Source organism: Haliotis cracherodii, unplaced genomic scaffold (genome assembly GCF_022045235.1).
Source record: "Haliotis cracherodii isolate W230 unplaced genomic scaffold, xgHalCrac1.p SCAF_3, whole genome shotgun sequence".
NCBI lineage: Eukaryota > Metazoa > Mollusca > Gastropoda > Lepetellida > Haliotidae > Haliotis > Haliotis cracherodii.
In genome coordinates, this window is record NW_027266286.1 from 42,555,210 (window position 1) to 42,578,744 (window position 23,535).

At 36.5% G+C, this 23,535-nt stretch overlaps 1 protein-coding gene across 1 annotated transcript; it reads right to left on the reverse strand.

Annotated features, from left to right (window-relative positions):
• Positions 1-15,124: 15,124 nt before the first annotated feature.
• Positions 15,125-17,926, reverse strand: LOC139474799 (silk gland factor 3-like). Its single transcript, XM_071257924.1, has one exon. It carries the CDS (start codon positions 17,826-17,828, stop codon positions 16,563-16,565), a length of 1,266 nt encoding a protein of 421 aa, XP_071114025.1. The 5' UTR covers positions 17,829-17,926; the 3' UTR covers positions 15,125-16,562.
• Positions 17,927-23,535: the final 5,609 nt, after the last annotated feature.

The window sequence follows — 23,535 nt, forward strand, 5'->3', positions numbered from 1 at the left end:
TGGCAGAACTCAACATGGTCCGCCCTTTGATAAGGATGCTTGCCACGGGAAAGGTAACGCGGGAATCCCTCCCGTAACAAAATGTAAACAAACCGGTCGAAAAGATTCACTTTCCCTATTCTAAGAGGCCACTCCTCGCTCCCTGTATGTAGCCAGAAAGATAAATATTGAGAATGGATGAAAGGTCAGAGTTGCAACTGTGTTCAAAACTAGATTCGGATACGGAGGGTATTATAATAACAGTTATTTGAGGAATTTGCCGAGTTAGAAAAAACTCGGTAATATAAACAGAGCGTGGTGTTGCCCGTCTCCGAGACGTAGCTCCATCCATGCTCGGTGTTGCGAGTATTGGGAAATAAAACTGATTTGTTCCGTTTTCAGTGTTGTGTTTTGTGTGTTTTTATTTTACAATCGTAAGCATTTAGCACTTTTATTAAGAGTAGGAAGTAGTGACATTTCCAGTTAAGAATTAATTTTCGAATTCGAAGTTTCTTACAGGTGAACCTTGACAATCCGGACCTCGTATTTAGCGACCACATATTTTATGAAATTCTAAAATTCTTCATTTTGGAATACGTTCCGAGTTACTAGATCGGATACCTTATATAATAAATAATGCTATTTAGGTTGGAGTCCGAATAAACAATATGTCATTATAGTTTATGGAAATGCTTAATGAAATTTTATACTATTTATACGTATATAATCTATACGACAAATGCCACTTTAGAGTATGGTTGATATATTTCCACAAACAGTTATCGCGATGATGTTGCTTCGAAGTGTGAAATAGGGGCTATCTGGTGTTTGAGGGAATAAATGAGCGTTAGTGAAATCCGCCAACATTTGTTTGAATGAAGGACCAGATGGCACGTGCAGGTTACAATATAAACAATATCATATATAGAATATAAAACATAAATGACGCCTAATATTCTCATTAAAAGTGTCTTTCATGCGCATAACAGGAATACTCTCGCTTTAATAGTCTTTGTGCTTCCAGGAAATCCTATCTACCAAGTCGCGAGGAACAATGCTGGCGGTTCGCGCGCCGCCATTATCATGCAAATTAAAATAAATGAAAAATTTCATTGAACATTCGGGAGATAGATCGAAGTTACATCCATATGACTGAAATATTTAGTGGGATTTAGCAACTTGGCATATCTTGTTTCGCCAAAAATTAATATGGTTTATGGTTTTAGTCAATTATACAGTTCATTCATGCTGCTTTATCGTGAACGGGTGCGGTGTTGCATAAAGAAAGTGAGCTGAAATGGACAACTGTACATAGCTAGCACATGTCTGTCTATCAAGTGTCATCTGTAAGGCTTGAAATGTGCAACACGAGATCACATGTCACATAATATGTAATGTAAGGAGATGGGAGATTCTACTCTGATATACAGTCCATAGACTGTTTGTGTTCCGATGTGCACCTCATAATACGTCATGTCCCTAAAGATGCTTTCAAAATATCACATTCGTGTGGCAGAAATATATATGTACACAGACTAAAGGATGTGAAGACTATCTGTGAATAATCTGAAAGAAATACTATCAAATGTCTTATGTCACCAAATTTATTTTGATTAATATTTCTAGTTGAATGCAGCATCAGATATCACATGCGATATCAAGGCCTGGTTTTGCACGTGGAAGTTCTTTAACACTTCTAAGTTCACGTAATGGGATTTTTGCTTCTTGCATATATTTGATACAAAGGTTCGTGAGTGGGACAAGGCCCTGTCATTGTTGTTTTATTTGAGTTCACGATCAAGAGTTGTAAATACGTCAGGGATGTAATATAGTCAGCGTTTGATTGTTGCTCCAATTTTTCAACCAAGTTAGCATTATAGCAATGACTTTAGGTTGTTTAATGACGTCCTGACGTGTTCATTTCTCTATGAAATAGAAACTGTTTCCTAGTCACCCAATGAAAATAACAATTGTTTTCTAAAAGTTAAGAATGCTATTCCTGCATATCAAATGTTCGGTCATATTTAGACCCTAAAGGATATTCTGCATACGTTTATTAAATATCAAATAGTTATGAAGTTTAACATAACGCACACAAAAGTAATAAAAGCGTGAAAAACTTAAGAAGTTTCACGTTCGTCATACGACGCAAGCCCAGCGTGGCAATGATGTTCTAGGGGTCCTACCCCAAGGCCATGGAATCGTACGAACCAAACTCCCTGATGATGATGAAGAAGATTAAATATTGTCAGAAAATCTGGTCGTAGCATCTCCCCTCCAATACGATAAGATTGGCAATAAAGGGTGTTTTTTTACACATGCCTGCCATAAACGTTAAACAACCTCTTGACGTAATCATATCTTATGGTCAGGCTAAACGGAATCGAGGATGCACAGGTTTTATCCCGGGTGACCTCATCGACACAAAATATGGACTACACAAGTCCGAATCAGCGTGTCTTGGCACTTAGCCATGTTCTCTAAACCTTACAAACAAGATTAAAACCATTAAGGCAGCGATAAAACGTACAATTTTAATTGCTCGCAGGGTTTGCAATTGGCGGATGGCAGGCAAATACTATATGGTCGCAAACTGATCGTTGGAGGCATCGGACGTCTTCATCCAACACTCCTATTCTCGTTCGATTGCTAAACACTTTGGCCGTAGCGCCCCAGTCGTTAGCCCAAGATCTTTATGTGTGTCCTTTCCAGTAACGAGGAACCAGATGAAGCAACGGTCCGTTTCTTCAGATTTATGGCATTGTAGAGTCGATATTTGTCCGTTGTGTTTGCTTAAAGCAGACATACTGCGTGGAGCTAAATGCTTGAAGAGCACTGTAAAATTTGAACCAAAGTAGCTATGTAACGACTGGCCTTAGGCATTTGTTTGTCTGCCCGTCTTTCAATGTAATAGAGCTACTTGGTTCAAAGTACTTGATTTTGTCAAACTTTCATTTTCGCCTTTAGCATAATTTTGCGCCGTTCTCCCTGCCGGGCAAACTCAATAAAAGAGCGTGTATACCCGTTTTTGACATGCTTTGCACGCTTTTGGGAGATAATACACGGGGTGACAAAGATAATCAGAGGATAATCAAGGGTGTATGTTCAACAAGGGCCAGTCAGGGAGGGTGGGCTTAATCAGTAGGTGCTTAAAGACCAGCACGTGGTGCACAGGCTTGGTGTCCTTCAGTTCCATTTTGGGCAAACAATCTCAAATTAAGGAAATCATTGAGACATTTGCGTCGAGTACTGACATGGATCTATTGAATCCCTTGCTTATTTCAAACCGTCAATCTGTAGTCGTGATTAAAACCTCCCATATGCCTATGTTTGACAATTTAACTGAAGTTGTTACTACTTTATTTATCTATTTGACTTCAAACATTGAGACAGTGATTGCTAATAATAGCCTGGGGTAATTGTACGAACTTGCCCATCTATGGACTTGTAATTAACAAGGGTGGTCTGTCAACATACAAGCGTGCGGAGTACTGTCTACCATGTCGCTTGTTGAAATTGACACAAGTTAAGGCACCGAGTATCGGTACCAATTGGGTCTATTTGCAATTGACAACAAAGGGGACGTACTTGTGAATTTCATGTGAGAAATAATTTGAGAGTTCGATTGTGAGTTGTATGTCCTCCATGGATGGTAAAAAATCATCAAGTGAAAAAAAGCAAACTATGCCCATGACTGTCAAGAATTTGAGTGAAATCGACAAACAGTTACTCTTGGTGATAATCGGCACTTGGCCACTGTGACTGACACCTGTCACTAGATGGGGATTTGCTTGTCGATTTCACTCGAGAATACCGTTGAATAGCATGTTTATCACCATCTGTGATGTTAGGAAACAATAAAAAAAATCAGCAACCTTTTTAAGTTATGAAATAATCACGACAGATTTAACACTATCCTGTAGTCCGCAAAAAAAAAAAAATTATAGGCGAGAGCGTGTTTTGTTATGCATGTATATTATACATAACCCTTTTTACAAAATAATGATGTAAAACCCAAATGAAATATTTTCAAGTTTGGAATATTACATATAACATTGTCATGTGAATGTGATCGTTTGCTGATTTAAAAAAAACCCAATGTACTGTTTGTGGTTAGTGGCTATCATAATCACATCGATGTGTTCCATGGTTACAAAAAATACCCATTAATCAATTAAACCTTTTTAACACACCCTTTTTATGATAAACGGGTAATATTTCACCTTGGTTTATTGTGCTGTAATATCTAAAATATATGCAAACGAGATGTGTTATTTGCCCACCCGTTTCCATAGAGGAATCTGATCTGGTATCAACACTCCATTGTGAATACTGTGCATAAATCTAGTCTCCGGAGAAAGTTCATCTGTTAATATCAACCGGGCAGGGAAGAGAGATATCCTATCATCCGCCTGTCCATCAAACTGCTATAGATTCCCTTCCATTCCGTCTTCCTCCCTCCGCGGTGAAACTGACAATCATGTATAACTATGGGAGATCGGTAAATACATGTGAAATAGGCCCGTGAAATCGTGTTGATTGTGATATATACAAGGTGTTCAGCAAACACATTTACGTGTTAACCTTATTATCGAAGTTGAACATTTCTCCATTGTTTAGATTCTCCTGTCAGGGACTGTTTATTTCAACCGTCTACTCTGATATATTTCTATGTACATCTGCGAGAGTGAATATTAGAGGTTTAGAGATGAACAAATAATTGTTTATCCGTACCTTCTACAGTTCTAAAAAGGGTAACGTGTTAGTGGGATGATACATTTGAAACTTAACGAAAGGCCTAATTGAACACCCGTGCAATACACTAATAATTACACCTGCAATCGCCTACATCATATATTTAGTCGTATAATTATGCATTCACCAATTCCACTTTAGATGGGGGTTGGGGTGTGTGGGGGTGGGGGTGTGTGTGGGGTGGGTGGGGGTGGGGTGTGTGTGTCATTCTAGAACTTTAATTTTCTTATGGGTGCAAGGAGTGGGGTGGGATTGAACATAATTAACATTGGTGAATGAAAAATTATGAAACTAAACATGTGGTTTAGGCATTTTCAGGTGAAATAATATTGGCCTTTCGTTTAGTTTCAAATTATTCATCCTATTTTTAACGATTTTATTCATCACAACATGTGAGGGGTATCTACATTGCACAAAATACCAATTGAAAAGACGTGAAACTGGAAATGAACACGATTTATGAAACTATAGTATTTCCACATGTGGCGCATAAGTTTTTAAAAACATACATTTCTCCCATTCTCTCTCTCTCTCTCTCTCTCTCTCTCTCTCTCTCTCTCTCTCTCTCTTCGTCATAGAAAGAGTGCAATTACATGTGCTTATGTGTGAGAGGTTGAAATTGACTAGTTTCGCCCTCATATACATATCTGGCGTCGCGGTCCATGTGTTAATAAACATTGACACACACGTGTTCCGAATGTTGCGTTCAACACAATCCAAACCAGTGTTTCCCTGGAATTAACGTACCATTTCTATAATGCCCAACGGGAAATAATTGAAATGACATCATAAATCTCTACAATATAACGTATGTTGTTGTGTACATTAACCTCCATGGTAAAATGCTTACACGACGTAAATTATAAGTGTATGCTGATGTAATGCGGCGCAGGGGCAAATGGCCGTTGAATAAACTTGTACAGAACTCAATTTAACAATTGCCATTATTCGTGCCTGACACAGGTATATAAAACGCCAACCCTAGAGAATAACCTGTCTCGATTATCCCCCGAAACAGATTCCATTGGGCGTAAAAGACAAAATACGCTTATTCGTTTTGCGAACATCTGGTGTCACTGCCTCTCTGTAGATTGTTTTACTTGCCACCTTGATTTGACTGGGATTCTGGATTTTGGACTGCGTCCCATTCCAGATGATAATGCGACTTATTTATTGATTTTTGTATTTGTATATGAATATGTAAACAAGAGTAAGTCTTATTAAATCGACAAATATATATAATTATACAGCTCCTCTTTGGACTTTTGATATATATATATATATATATATATATATATATATATATATATATATATATATATATATATATATATAAAACCACCAAACATATATATATATATATATATATATATATATATATATATATATATCGTTTGGTTAACACTGTTTACAGGTTTCAATGTATGTATATACGTACTTATATATGTACATATTTACAATTATATATATATATATATATATATATGTATATATATATATATAAACTTAAAGTTTTCTTTACACCTGAAGAGCCGTTGAACGGCGAAAGATCTTGTGTGGATAAAAGAGCACGACTATCTGGACTCTTTTTTTGTATATTTAATACTTATACACCTGATGAAATCACTAGTTTATATATATTTCTGTATCATCAGGCTGTTAATGTTTGTATCTATAAATGTATACGTGCATCATTATCATGATATGATATATCTTCATCATTACGCTGTCAATATCTGTGTGTTACATCGACGCGTATATCTGTATCTTTTTTATCTTTATCAATGTGAATCTTATTCATGATATGTCTTTATCATTACGTTGTCAATGTTTGTATGTTATATACACAGCTATATCGGTTTTGTTTATCATTGTCGAAGTGAATCTTTAACATGGTATGTCTTTAGTATTACGCTGTTAGTGTGTGTATGTTAAAGAGATAGCTATATCTGCCTGTTTCTTGATCATTATCAAAGTGAATCTTTATCATAATTATGTCTTTATCATTAAGTTGTAAATGTATAGATAATTCTTTATCATAACTCTGTTGATGTCTGTATACCTGCAAATATCTATCAATATGTGTACGGGTCTCCAACATTGAGGCTCTCGGTGTACCGTTATGTTTCTCGCTACTAATGTGATGTAATTTGTTGTGTTTGCCGCTTCTGTATATGTATCACTGTATCAATGCTTATGTACCTTGTATCCAAATATTGTAGACGTAGACGTGGAACATATATACATGTACATATGTTCCTCTGTACCATGGCAGTGATGGAGAAGTATAACAATCTTCTCCCTCTTCTCCTTGGAAATAAACCACTCTCTTCGCCCAGCATATCCCGACTCTCTATTAGTAGCTGTGATCGTTGATTGGTGGGTGTTGACTGTCCGGGGCGAGCAAGTCGCGTGCTTGTAATCAGTCCCAATTGATTGGCGTATCAGTCCATGTCTGTCCATCCGTCTGTCAGGCTGTCCATTGTCAATTACTTTATCTGCATTTAACATCTGTCACATTGACCTCTATCTAAAGAAAAGAAACCGTTATACCGAAAATATACACAATTGTATGTAGCTAAAATGACATTTTACAACGTGGGTGAATGAATGACAACCGTGTTTTTCAAAAGTTTAGTTTGGGTATAGGAATATGCAGTTCAAGATGACGAACCCACACCTGCAAACGTTGACAGAGGAATGTCATGTTTATTTAGAAAAAAGATAAACTGATTTAGGGTGTAACATAATGACCTTTATTTTGTGCAGCTGACGCAGTGGTTGGGTTACTGCCACGAGTCTCGTGTTCTGTAGTCAAAATATCTTGCTTTAATAACGGAAATGTAATCTAATCATTCATAACTTAAAACATTTCTGTTATTGTTCACCATTGAAAACGTTCCAAATAGTTTTGTGGTTGCAGATATCTAGACGAGATGATAACTGTACATTTAGTGTATATTTCACATCTTTACTGTTAAATCTTTGGTACAAGTCAACGGTTCTGTGACTTAAGAACACATGTCTGTACCGTTATTATTTTCGTATCACTCTAAGCTTAACTCATGCAGGTCACACATCACTTTGCGTACAGGTCGTTCAGTTATCATGAGCTATCATTGTCAAATTGCAGATTGCAATTTCAGATAATACATGTAGGCATTAAGCACCAATATTCAATCATGTTTTGTTTTTTTTTAAATTATACGAATGCATTTGATTAGATTCGGCTCCATACATTGTGTTATCATATGTAAGAGCCAATCAGCTATTTGTTACATACGTCAGTCCAACAGTGTGTTAAAAGATAAAATGTGAGAGATAGGTACAAAGTGTATAAAACACCATTTAACGCAACTCACAGTTGGCGGAATATACACATACAAAATCTCTTTGGGTGCCGTTTACTTTGAAGATAGTTCGACGAAATTAATCGGCGATTAAAAAGACGGATTTATATGTGAAGCAACTGGTATTGACGGAGCTGAAATACGCGGAATCCCTTCCGAGTGGTAAATGTTGAGTTTGGACAGGAACTCGTTCCAGTAAAATTTGAAACATCTCAAGCGTGTATCAAACAAAATTTTACAATATTGAACAGGTTTTTGTATTACTATTATATGAATTGTGAAATGCGATGCCTGAACCTATGCAAAGGCTGCATTATTAGCCTTTGGTGTGCATGCTGAATTCATATGTCCTTTCGTTCGTCTGTCTGAACAGTTTGTATGGTATAGTTAGAGGATAACGTGCATGAACAGACATGATCCATCGTGTATCACGAATTATGCATGTCTCCGTGATATAATAATTATGAAAGCAACATGTCTTGGATTTTGGTGAAAAACAACTCGTCATGTTTTACTAACATCTTGTATAAGTCTACTAAAGGACACTAATGTCTATCATTCAGTCTATTATTTTATTCAATATACACAATTAAGATTGATGATAGGCTTACGCTTTTCGTCATGTGTGATAGATTGGATGGATATTTCTCACGAATGTATTTTATTTGTTGTGTATTCGACGTTTCTTTTTAACGAATTTGAATTGTTATGATCAGTAAAGCTTTGAAAACAATTACCAGAAGATTTGTATAAGCATGGTAACTCATTCTCTAAACACACCATGTCAAACGGTTTGATAATAGCACTTTGTCGAAACAGTTTATTTGAAACATCAATACTTTGATTCACGGAACTCTTTATGGTCAGTTCCGAATGATTGAACCTTGAACGGTTTATTCAAATATCCACTTGAAATGTATTTCATCTTGAATGACAGAAACACCTTTGAGGGTATACATTATATTCTACGTCATTTGCGAATGTACCATGGGACATGAGTATCTATCTGACGTGAAACAGACACCATACAGCGATAAGTAATCTATTTCACTATGACGTGGAATACATAACATTGATCTCCTGATTCTGTGTACAAATTTAAGCTAGTCGTTGACACCTGTAATTCCGATGTGGAGTCGAGCCATCTTGAAATAGACATCTGCGTTTGTGTTGTCTTAATATGTTGACGTGTTGTGACAAGTCTAAGGCATACGTTTCACAAAGAATGTGGACACTTGGGTATCTATATACACATCGGTAACTTAAAGAAGGTGCTTGTGGTACGTTTACAGTTGTAGTAATATTATGTATGTCATGATAATGACGTTCAGAGGAAAGAAATTACCGTTATCTCCCTGTACGTTTGTTTACATTCTTTAATAAATGTTTACACTTGCAATACAGTGTAGTCCGGCAATATGTGTCGTTTTACTGTTTTTGAATAAGTACAGCTAACCCATAACATGATACTTTCATATGATACGTCCCTACTAAACTCTGATATCACTTTTCAGAAACACGCACATGCGATTAATCCATGTTTTAAACAAATACAGCAAAAATACAGTTTTTTGAAACAGCATCCAACGTGAAACGAACTGGTGTTCTGAACTTCAAAGTGAGCAAGTCAAGAAGATCCCCCAAAGTTCGATTTCACTCAAAATTTGGATAAAGTGGAGGTTAATTAACCCAGCAAATACGACCCTATCAAGCCGGGGACACGGTAGAATCTGTTTCCTCTTTGTGGCGAGCGAACCGAAACACATCAGAATCAGCTGTTTAAACTTGTCTATTTCTCCGAGATTGGTGACATTCAATGACGTATACGGATGGTGTACGTGCATGAAATCAAATTAAAACTTATTCTGATAATGTAAACATGTTGTGAATCTTTAAATATTGGATATTCGTAAAGCGTGTCAAATCATTTTTTGCGTGTCTATATATATTTGTTGTTAATATGGTAATGACAATATTAAACGTTACAAATAATATATTTACATTATCAATAACATGTGTGAGTAAATATGAAATTGATATTTGTTATGCGAAATAAACACGACTTATTGGTATATTTGACTCTAATAAGTTGTATTTGCAATATTGCCAAACAAAATTGACACTGGCATCAATCTTACAGTCATAGTTAGTCATCCGAAAATATCCAATATTAAGAACTATACGTTCACAGAAAATAATGTTCACTGCAATAATACATTTTTTAACTCTTTTTTAAAAAGAACCCCACAATAATAACAATAATATTTGCTTATTTGACATGCATTAGTGCGCAGCAACTTCAAGTTGAATGACTATATTTGAGAACCTACATGATTTGATTCAACTGCAAATTTAAATGAAAGAAATTGTATCAGCAATGCAGTCATCTGTAAAGAAATATACCCATGACTTCGAAAGGCGTGGGGTAGCAGTTTCATGAATCTATCCAATTTTAAACGATCATTCTGCATCCATTTTGTGAAAATGTGATAATTTATACGATTTTTTCTTATGCACGTGTGCAATATTAAAATCTATTCACGAATTTCCTTCAATGTGTGGACCATTTAATTTGAAATTTCAGTTCAAATATTTTCTTGGGTTTCAACATAATTGAAATGAAACACTTATGTAAAATAATGCGTTAAAGTACTGAAACAGTGTGGATTAACATACTTATAAAATATACATCTAAACGAGGAAAAAGGAGTATGGCTGTAATTGTAATAGTCCACTGGTCACACCAGGGCTTTGCCTGATTCCACACGTGACTTACGTATGACAATTTTCCGCAAATTGCCTTTCGCTGCTGGTAATTATTAAGACATAATCATCAATAATTTCCTCTCAGCTGGGCTGTTTCAAATATTCAATTTCTCAGCACCACACATGGTTAGTATAGGTTGTTGGTTCACCAGCCTGTGTTGGCGTATATTGTATAATGTCCCTGAATACATTGACAGTTTCTTACGATCTTTGTGGAAAACAAAATGTTCAATTTGTAGAATATTAGTTACAGGGCATTTTACATGTACATTTTTAGCTTAATTCATAAAAAAAATAATCATCCATATGTAGATATAAATCTTTGACCCGAGTCGAGTTCAAGCAAATCAATTTTATGGCGGTTCGAATTGCAATTTATGATCGACCCTAAATGGTCGCTAGCTAGTAAAGATTTGAGCTCAATATTCGAACATGGAACAGATATTTCTCCAGATCTATGCTTCGTTGTCATTCTAAATACCTCGACAATACAATCCACGATAAAATTCCAAGTAAGTATTCGCTTATTTTATGATCACATCTGCTACTTGTAATTGAAATCTATGGGTTTACATCATGTCTTGAGTTAATCTGAGAAGGAATTGCAAAAGGACCATGAAATTGATCTGAATGTGTACGAAGTAGAACGCACAACAGACATGGTCGGCAATGTATATTTCAGAAATGAAAACATGATTTTAAGCCCAGTCCTATTTGTGACATTATAAACCCACTTGCTAATATTCTGAAAGCATGTGTAATATGATGCTTAAATACGATCATCAACAGCTGTTATGAGCAATACGTTGCTCTTAACTGCCAATTATTCCAAGGGTGTTATTTACATTGAAATTGACAAGTATGGATTATCTTCGAGGTAGAGATATACGGACAGTTGTTGATAGCTGTTATAATGACGTGTGTGTATTAACGTGGACAGTGTGTCCTCATGTATCAAGGTTCATAACACGTAATACAACTCCGATGAAATATGAATGAGTAAAAACAACAAATTGTCAACACATGCGATGTTCAAGTAGTTTGATGTCTATTTCGAACACAGACTACGTAAGTTGACTATTAAAGACATCTCCTGGAGGGGAATGTTGTATAATGTGTCTGTACAACTCACCAGCGCCTAAGGGATCAGTTATATTATTACCAGATGCCTCGAGACAAATATATTCAAAAACAAATACTTGGTGGCTCTGAACACACAACACTGATACTAAGTATACTGTCAAGTGAAAACAAATAAATAAACCGACACATAATAATATTAACAGTTTAACATATATTACGTTTTATTCGTAAAAAGTACCATTATATATGATTAGATTTTCTTAACTGCTATCTCTTGGAATTAATTTAAATAAATGCACGTTTGTTTTTTAAATAGTGTGGCTATCAATGCCATGATTTGTAATCATTCATACAGTTGCCTTTTTAATGAAATGGGGATCTGAAAATTGACTTTAACTATTTTCCCATATTGGATGATTTAATATCCATGAAATCAAATTTGATTATATAGTAATGCATGTGACATGATATTCAAATAAATGTTGTTTACCTTGCATAAGAACAGGCATCTATGTTATTTCATGGCCACCTATCAACAATACATTCCCTGTCCCGTCTGGAGTCACATATATTTGTTTGAAAGTGTTATGCTATTTTGTATTTATATCTGTGGTATCTTCCAGTGTAGGTGGTGGTCAGTGGTCAGTCACGTGGTATTGATGGATACAATGTTAGCTTATTGAATACACTTGCAGAATTTCTGTGTAAACTGAACTTTGTTATATTGCAAACACATTGAATAGGTAATAATCGCAATTACAATGCATTTCATACGTGAGTTTGTGTGTTTTTGTGTGTTTTTGTATGTGTGTGTTTTTTTTGTGTGTTTTTGTGTGTGTGTGTGTGTGTGTGTGTGTGTGTCTGTGTGTGTGTGTCTTCAAATACATATTTAATTAGATGACTGACCACTTTATGCTTAATACATTATATCCACAATGTCCCTGTCCTAACTCTTAAGGTATAATCACAGCACAGATTCTAGTGTGGGTTTAACTTTCAGTGTCAATAAATAGACTGAAAATGATATATTACATTAAAAATGAAATTGACAAAGTCGATTGTGCAATGGGTGCAGGCGAACGTCACAACAAAGGGACAAAATCTCACGAATAAGCACCTATCCCACCTTGTAAATATCAGTCAACGTGAAATATACCTAACATCTATTTCATCGCACGTGGGCCTATGGCGGTATGGGCTGTTTGAACCGTGAAATCCATATTCAAGAGAAAGACAAATATCTTAATTTGCAATGAATGAGTGTCAATCACGTCTTGATATATTATTTAATAAATAATATAAACCACAGACACTTTGCTATATCGATTCGCACTGAGCCCGACATGTGGCTACGCTTGATCGCCCTCAAAACAGAGGACCGGGAGACAGGGTGGTCACTGTCACGGTTCAACACTTCCTAGACTAAACAGCCTCAACAGATATTCGCCACTTTGCGAGCTATAATGAAATCTCCATAAACATTCAGCTTGGTGTGAAAAACAAACACACTGAAGAGGAGAGGAATCCCAAACAATTAAGACCCATGCACTATCAACTAGTTTCATTTACATGAATAATGGACGCCCAATCACAAATTTCGTCGAATTTCATGCTTGAAATTTCAATCACTCTACAAAGTGGAAATCATACCTGTCACAACGACGTCCCGATAGATGTTCGTTTTTCGAGTTAAATTGCCTTTGTAATACCCTGCTTGACAGCTGAGAAACTACAAACTTTAAGACTTAACTTTGAGTTTGTTTAATTTGCTAGAAAATTGAAAACTAACAGTGAAATAATGTCTTCAATTCAGCTTTAGGTTCTCATAAAATATAAAGTTTGAATAAATTAAGTAGATCGTAATACAGCCAATTTAACTGAGTACAATATGAAATTCATTTTATCATCATTTTGTATGTTGTAAATTCCTGGGTTTGTTTGTTTCATTGCTAACTTATTACAGATTTAGTTTCCAAATAAATTGTCCTCAAAAAGTTCAAACGAGTACAGCTTTCAATTAAATTGCCTCCAGTGAAAGTCCTGCTTTTATAGTTACCCGGTCGCTGCGTATGTTTATGCCAGCGGATGAAGCAATAAAGTATGGTTAACCGGTGAAATACTTTAGTTTTTCTGCACGTTTTAATCAAGGACGTTTGTACGTGACAGGTACATGCATATTTCAAAATCTTCTACACTGATACGAACAAATAAATCAGCTACCCTTTAGCAAACATACTATAGAGATAACCCACAGGCAAATGTGCAAAAGAATCTAAAATATATTCATATACCTGTTATTTGTCTTTTAGATCTTAATGTACCTATGTCATATACAAGGCCCCCATGCTAAAGGGGAATCGAACGCAGTGCTGTCGACAGTTTAGTTTTAGCTGGCATTATATTTTTTTCTAATCCATGAAATGTCAAATGTTTCCAGAACTCACTGAAATGGATAATTTTGATAAAATTAGTTTAAGTGATATTCTTTCCAACACACATAAAAGTAAAATCTGTTAATATGATTGTTAGCGCTATTGTGATGCGACGCTGGATAGGAAATAAACAGCAATTAACAATGATTGATTTGCAAATTATTAATAATTCATCCATCCGGGTGATAACAAACTGTCGATACTAACACATTTGTGGAATTATTGAGTGTTGGAATTAGTCACGACTAATTGCGCATCATTTTGATAAGATGGCATTTTTTATCGTGATACATTTACAATCACTGGATGTTACCTATTGATTTTTTTCTGGATAAGTAAAGAGTATGTACAATTTAGGAAATAGAAAAGGACATTAAAAATATATATATATAATTGAGGAAAGTTCATACGTATTCCTGTCGAACTCAAATCATTTAATCACCGCGACCACGGGGATACTCTCTAGGCAAGTGACAAGCAAAGTCGGCTTATTAAATTTGTGAACACAATCTAATAACATTGAACAAACTGTCGCTAATGCGACAACCACATCAAATGACTCTCTTCGGGTGTTTGTTGAAGAAGATAGCTGTTAATTTCACACATTTCTTTGAAAAATACGGTTTATCAGCTGTGAAATTGTCGGATTTGAAGCTGTCACCTTTTCATGAGTGCAGGTTAATTGAGTCCATTATAGAGTTAAATAAAGATAAATAAACGAAATAGCCATTGTTATCTATCGTTTATTTTACTTAGAAATGGAATATATTTCATACAAGCTATTATTTTTGTAAGTGTTCAGTGAAAATAAACTTCTAATATCAAGCTTGAGCTGGTGTTGTTTCAGAAAATGATATTGGCATATGTAGATTTCATAGCCACGCTTGAGCGGTGTGGGTGTTGAAAGACAAAAAAATGTGTATTTCAAAAGAACGTGAAATAAACCCAAATTGAAAAACAACAAGTGCTTCACTCATTACGATCTTTATTAGAATGGTGTTCCACGACAGGAGACAGTCCACGAGCTATTAGGCTCCAATATTACAAATGTTTACTTCCAAATCCATTTCACAATATCATAATACACCACCGTTTAAAATCGGTTATAAATGTTCATTTCTGAGCTTTCAATTTCATGATTGACAGTAACATACACTGGAAGCTCGTGGTAGAATGTAATGAGCAGAATTTGGGGAAAAAATTCAACAAGAAATAAATTATCATTTTTGTCTCCATTCGAAGACTCGGAAACTGAAACACGTATAAGTTGTTCTGAAGGTCAGATTTTGATCGGAATGGCTAAGAGAAAGAAGGTGAATCATTGTATTTCTTAATTTACAAAGTATAATTAATAATTGAATAATTTATCTGAACCTTGTAAATAAATTACAACAAATCAGTGAAATAATTAACTTATGGAATGATAATAGTGATCATATCACGTTGAAGATATTGACATGTCTACAAATTCTCAAGAACCTATTTCATAAAACAGTTTCTGAACAGTTGACACATTGACAGCACAAACAGGAGAGTTGAGATCAACCCTAGACCTCATATTATAAATTTAAATACATGTCTAACACTACGTATCAGTTCTGAGCAGAGCTCTATAATTATGTACAAAACCTCGGCATGTCACATAGAAACGTATGGCACTTTCATATCGAAACTCGGGTACATATCTGTGTACCGTACACATTTTTTGCTGTATATTTTGCTAGCTGTATTTTAAATTAACAGCATTTTGAAAGTGTCATATTTATCAAAGTTCGGCAAGAGTTAAAGCACGAGTAATACATACCGAAGACTTTCCTTTCTGTGGAAATATCTAAACACTATGATTGACGTTTAACGTCAAACATTTACCGCAGTCCAGGTGAAATTAGCACACAACGATGTCCATTTCAGTTCCACGACTTCCGGCACTGACACACCCCATCCTTGGAATAAATTCACAAAGTCGCATGGTAGAGAGAGAGAAAGAGTTTCTTTGTTTTGATTATACCAGTTTGTATCTCTCCGGTAGCGTTCTTTTCTTCATTCACTCAACGAAATGAACAGCGCACAATGACAACGACTCTGTAATTGATTCAGAGGCGTCAATTTCACATCTGCAATATACATCATAATACTATCCCATAGTTGCGCCTGAGAAATGACAGTCCTGCGGGCACGCTGCCCGACCCCCCCGGGCTCAGTGAAGCGGCGGAGAGTGGGTCAGGCCACGAGTCTGTTGGGGTGGGGAGTGCTGAAATTGATGGGAGAGGGATTGTGATAGTAATGAGCTCTGAGTGAGCCCGTGGGGGGACATGTTCATCACAGGTGACCCCCCACCATTATGAGACAGGGGACTGCCCCCTGGGTGGTGGAGGGGACTCCCGTGTCCCCCATGCATCATAGGGGGGCTGCCGTCTTCACCACACATCATTAGCTCACCGTTTGGACCAAGAGGCCCTGGGGGTGTCATACGCTTTTCCTTTTGCCGACGATTACAAAACCATACTCGTACCACTTCTTTCTCTAGTTGCAGCTGATCTGCTAGCTGTGTTATCTCCGCCGCTGAGGGTTTAGGTTGTTTTAGAAAATGGTTTTCTAGTGCCCCCTTGACGGTGACCTCAATACTCGTCCTCTTTTTCCTTTTACGCCCTTGAGCAGCTATTTTGTCGATACTAGTAGGGGAACCAGTAGTTGAATCTGCCTCTTCTAACCATTTTTGCAACAAAGGTTTAAGTTTACACATGTTTTTAAAACTTAGCTGCAGTGCCTCAAAACGGCAAATTGTGGTTTGACTAAAAACATTACCGTAAAGTGTCCCCAAAGCGAGTCCAACATCGGCCTGTGTAAAGCCTAACTTTATCCGACGCTGCTTGAATTGCTTGGCGAAAGCCTCCAGGTCGTCCGAAGTAGGAGTGTCTTCGTCCGATTGGGTTTGGTGATCCAGCTCGGGCTCGGGGTCGTGCAGATGATCGTGCATCGGGTCATGGAGACTACCCGGGTGCATCTGGTTCATCCCCATCCCGTTCATCCCCATATACGCCGGGTGCTGAAGCTGTGGGGACCCGTTCTGAAGCTGGAGATGGGGTGGGGAGACGGGCGAGTGCCAGGAGTGGGCTGGATGCATTTGTTGTGGTGGACGGTGATGTAAAGTACTGGTGTGTCCGTCCACTAGTCCATTGCCGTGAGAAGGTTTAATATCCTGGGTATGCATAACACCCATCGTATGCCATCCCTGGTCCAGAGCCCAGGGGTTGTGGTGATGGTTTAGAGGGTGTCCGTTTTGATGTTGGGGTGGCATGTACTTCATCTCCGATAAATCTCTCGGCGAGTATTGGGTAGGTTGGCTGACTGGGACTTGCCCTTGCATTTCCCTCAAATCCCTCATGCTGTGGTTACCGACACTCTGGTTGCCCAAAGACGGAACACTTGTAGACAGATAAAGTCCAGTGCTTGTAGCGGCCATACTCACTATCACTAATAAAACTACATAAGGCTGATCACTGAGGAGAACTCCGGCCTACCACACAGTCGGTTATTCATGTATAGTGAACAACGATAGTTTAGCGCCAGACATCATTTGCGATGACGGATGTCCTCTGCGTTCATTGGCTGACGCCGCGCGGATGAGTGACAGGCATTACGGTCGAGTGAATTATCATGTTAATTTCACGTGGCATCTCATTGGTCGCTAGCATTGACAACACCGCACCGTTGACAATACATTCGGCCTCGATCAAGCGAAATCCACAGCATTAATACAAGCCTTACGCTACTTCAAGGTTTTGTTTGCTGAGCTGCACTGAAAAATAAACGAACAATGTGTGTCAGTTTGGAGTGGGAGAGGTTTGCGAGATTCGGCACAGTTTTAATACAGGTTTATGCCTGAGACGCGATTGTTTGTAGGCGTGGTTCTGAGATCAGTCGAGGCGTTAGCTTTGAAAAAGTGGGCGGTGAATGTTTAGATCGTGGATTAATTAGATTTGTCACTCGCTGCCCGTGGACATGGACTCCTAGACACATAAGTCGTTGGGATGAATAACAACGGTATTTCGCGGTAAACAAAATAAATATTAGCAATCATGTCTTCGTTTTTGCGTGTCTCACACAAAACGAATGTTGAATATGTGTTAAAAAAGCCAGTCAATTCTCTAAACAAGATGAAGCCAGCGAAACGTTTCTTCGTCCGCTCGCTCGTCAACCCGCAGTCAAAGGGGAGGGAAATCTATCGGGAGGGACCGCTCGCCTATTCTCATATGAGTGGACACTCGTGCGCGGCAAGTATTGTACATTTTGTTTTGAGAGATACAGTTTCAATAGACCAGGGCAAAGTCGCGGTCACTAAAAGAGGATGAACGCCTGTTTGTAATAAGAGGTTTTACACCCTCTAAATGGACACCTGACCACTCGAGTGGACAATCGCATAATGTATGACCATGTTCTCGTGTCTATCCTCTTGGAATTAATACCCCTATTGATATAACCTTAAAAATCGTTCGCACCCTTTACAAGAAGTGTCTTATAAGGCGGGAATATACATGTAATGGAAAATGCACTTGCATCTCTCAATCTGGGTTATGTGAAGTGGGGTGACCAAATCAAAGCATTCAATTTCTGTTCCAGTTAAAGTGTTTACCAACTAATTAAATACTGTTTAATAATATTTATTTTAAAACAATAAAAAGATATATATATCGCCATAATCCCTGCCCGAATTTCAATCAATAAGCCAACAAATAGATTCAAATCAAACGGGATCAACCGGTGTCATACTTGTCATACCAACAGCTCAAAAGATTCCTGTGTTTAATGTCCCAGGCAGGAGATATTTCTAAATGACCCGTCGGCGACTAGAGGTTACCTAAAAATTAACTGTATCAGGATAAATTGTACCACAAGGCGATTCTGAAGCCTTGAAAATATGTCTCATTGGGGGTTCGATATTGCGAGGACGGTTGTATAGAAACTTAACAAAATAGCTCTCCAAAAGCTCGCGTCGAATGTTATTTCATTCAAGCAATGGCGCTTTTCATTGTTGGGGAAGTGTGAAGGTTACTTTGCAACTCGACTCCCCTAACCACGGGTGTCCTATCTGTCTGTCGTCAGCCCTAATAGAGTATGAGGACTGAAACTAACTTACCACTAAATGCTTGGGGAGGATGAGGTCTCGGTTGGGTGCACGCTAAGCGATTCCCAATACAATGCTGGATGGTTTGGGGACTATGAAGCCCCTGGGTCCTGTAATACATTACGCTTGGTTGAGCGGTATATACACACGTGTTATTTACGACAGTGAATAATGATATGAGAAAAATGTCTGAATTGGCTATGATGGCTATTTGTGTGCTGAACTCGGGTAGTAAAAATCACACGAGAATGAATTTACAGAAAGGTAATTTTGGTTGTTTATATATGTAATAAACAATTCGTCGCCTACGCCGTGTATTTATAAGCAGGACAACAAGGATTCGTAAATATATCTATAACATAATGTATCTATAATGCTGAATACGGTCTTCAAGAAGTTTCCTTCGCATCATAAGAGAAAATACATGTCATTCGAATTCAGCGTTCTGTTTCATTTTTAAATATATTTCACTGCAGTTTTAAATAATATTCACTACACACTAGAATTACTAGTATATAACAGGACGCTGAATTCGAATGACATGTATTTTCTCTTATGGTGCGAAGGAACCGCTTGAAGACCGTATTCAGCGTTATAGATTCATAATGTTATAGATATATAGGTATAGTTATGAATCCTTGTTTTCCTACTTACAAACACACGGCGGTGGCGACGAATTGTTTATTACATATATAAACAACCAAAATTACCTTTCTGTAAATTCATTTTTGTTATCTATCTATCTATCTATCTATCTATCTATCTATCTATCTATCTATCTATCTATCTATATTTATTTAACGTGTGTGTTTAAACATTGAGTCATGGAGCATAATATGGTAATTATTTTCATTTGACCGTAACCATTGCTTGTCAGAGGAGTCACATTTAAATGATTTAGTTATCTTTATGGTCTAATAGCTAGGCTCACCTGCACACATCCTAGATAAATCACGACTTGAAATAAACTGGCTACATTGATCGCACATATTCATTCATTTAGACGAATAATATCTGAAACAACTTTAACCAAACAGAATTTATCTATTTAGCCGTGCCTTTAAAACAGTTCATAACAATACCTCAACTCGTCCCAACACGCAAGTCAAAGATCGGATAAAGATACCATAGAATTTAGTGACAGTCGATTTGGTACAGAACTGATAGAACTCGTCATATTTTATTTATACTGTTCCCGATCGACAGGCACATTCAGACAAAAATCGATATATTTGTATACTCCCAACAATGTAAGGTTTACGTTGATGAATAATTATGAATACACGCTAAAGATAAACGGAATCAATACAATAGTCATTTGAAGTAACACATGTTACTGTGTTTTGTTTGTTTCAAAGTCCCTTCAGCTTTACCTTTTAACAGTCTATTTAATTATAGTTTTAATTTCAATATTTCCTTGTTTTATTTCGTTTTGGTACGACCGTAAAACGCAAGGTGAAAGTATATACTCATTGGACTGACTCAGTGTCCCACTAAGGCATGGTTGACCTCTGGAATGAGAGTTAACAGGTTTGGATAAACGGTTCTTCCATGTGTGCCAATATGAAAATATAATGTATACTATATTCCATTCAGCAGTACGATGATTAGCTATCTAAAAAAATTGTAATAGACTTGTGGAGGACATATCTAATTTTAACACATCAGAGACACAAAATATGTCTGACTTATTTTGACTTCCAACATATGTTCCCATGTTTATGCGTCAGGTAATCAATTTATTATCTTCAAAAATGATGTCCGATGCATTTCCCTACTTTGAGTTGAACCAAATGCCCCCGTGCTTGTTCATGTGAACAATTGACTTGCCTTTGCATGTGTCTGTGACGGGTGTCACCGGTTGGGCAGAATATGGTCGTCACCTTTTCGCAAACAACCTGGTATCATCACTATTTGATAGTTATTCAGAGACACATGCTTGTGTTCATGTCGGAATGGTACAATGAACCTTTTTTTTATTATGAAACGTGTTTTGTCTTTTTTGTTTACTTAAAAAAAAGTTTGGATACAAGTTATAATGATGTTGTATACATTCCTTGCAAACCCATTTGTTCAACGTAATAAGTATCCAACGTATTTTGAATGTATATATACATTTAACAATTTTTTACAGATTTAGTTGAACAGAAAACACAAATGAAAAGAATCTCTTCAAGATGTATGGGAAATGTTTGGCATGTTATATCATGATATATAATGCAAGATATAAACATCAATAAGTTATACCATTTCCCAATTATATAGCAAATAAATAGTATTTGATATGTGTGAATATGACATTTTTTTTAATTGCAAAAGGATATTTGAAATAGAATACAACGTTATCATCAAATAGCTTTTTATTCATTAAAACAATCAAACGACATTATAATATTTTCTTCACGCAATGACCATCCATTTACGTTAGTATTTAATAATCTATATAACTATGTACATTTTGATAGAAAAAACACTTCACCCTTTATGAAAAAATACTTTCTCCCTGATCGAAACAGGTCAAGAAGTGGAAACGACCATTCTCAAAATTTGAATGAAGGGTATATTTGACTTTGAATAACTTTAAAAAAAATACCACTCACAATGAAGTGTGTATTAGAAGTCACATGTTACAATAGACGTCTTTCTCACTCTGCCGTTACCCCAACTACTAACACATAAAGTTGGAAATAATTTCTTATTGTCCGCCACGCACGTTTGTCTGTATTATTTATTGGCAATGTACACGACAGACTGCCACTCAAAAGGCTCCAGAAATGAAATTTACACGATACAGTGTACACTGAATGATTCTAACACACTTTCCGGACTCATGCACCTCCTATACTTGTCAAACATCCCGTCACATACAGTCATGTCTATCTAGTTCACAGTTGTTAATTTCAGTCAACACTGCAATATACATCACACTCGACTTACGGTTATACATTAACTTCAAATTGTGAAGCTACGGATATGTACTGATATTATGTTGTGTCCTGTATATTTATTGTCTTCATCTAATAAGCATCCTCGGAGCGTCTTCCCTTACGTCATTAACATTGTTCGTCACCCGTGCCGTCGCAGCGAAATAGGAGACTATACGCTGGTTACATAAATATGTATTAGTTTTGTATTAACTCGAAATATAGTTTTCTGGTCTAATAAAGCTTTGTGAAACAAAATCTGGAACTGCCTAATGACTACTTAGATGTGAACAGATCGTGGAAATGTACACTTTCGTTTATTTTTTCCGCCGAACATAAAAATCATAGCATTGCGTTTAGTGTATTGTGAGGAAGATGTATAACCCAGGTATAATACGAAGTATATATCTCAGAGTTTGAATTATTCGCAAGATAAGGATTGGCATCCACATTTTTTTCTGTCGTCGGTATTCGTTTATGACAAATCATAAGACAGATTATCATTTATTCTTTTGGATTGCTGCATAATTGAATTAATAATATATATATGAAGATGACATGCTAATAGGAGCGCTTTTATTACTTTTTGTTATAGAAGTAATTTTGGTCGAAGTGAAAATCCCGTATCGGATAATAATAAAAACATTATAAGTTATACATATACATGCATAAACCCGAACTGATTCTTATGAAATATGGAATAATAGCAATCAATGCCAAGTAAACGACATGTAGTCAAAGGTATTAGCATTTACATGCGTTTTAGAACAACAGATTGTATATGTGATTACAATTTAATTGTGACAGAAATTAAATGAAATGTACATTTAATAGCACCTTGTATACAATGAAGTGTAATTAGCGCACATATGTTGCTCAGAGATTCTATTTTCCGCGATTACTTTCAATATGATTCTGTGATTTTTTTCAAAATCTTCTTTTCTATTGAGGTAAGATTATGTTTATTGCATAAGGGTGCAAAGATACATGTAGGTTATAAGTTCTATTTGCATTGACCTTTTTTCTTAGTTTCATAGACTTTCAGCGTTTAGACAACAACCCAGTTAAATGATGAGTCGGGTAACTATCTGTACACGTTTTTGTGTCAACAATTTTCATAG

Bases quoted from the DNA above. Each gene is read 5' to 3' on its own strand.
- LOC139474799 (XM_071257924.1), bottom strand. From the start codon at position 17,828: ATGGCCGCTACAAGCACTGGACTTTATCTGTCTACAAGTGTTCCGTCT.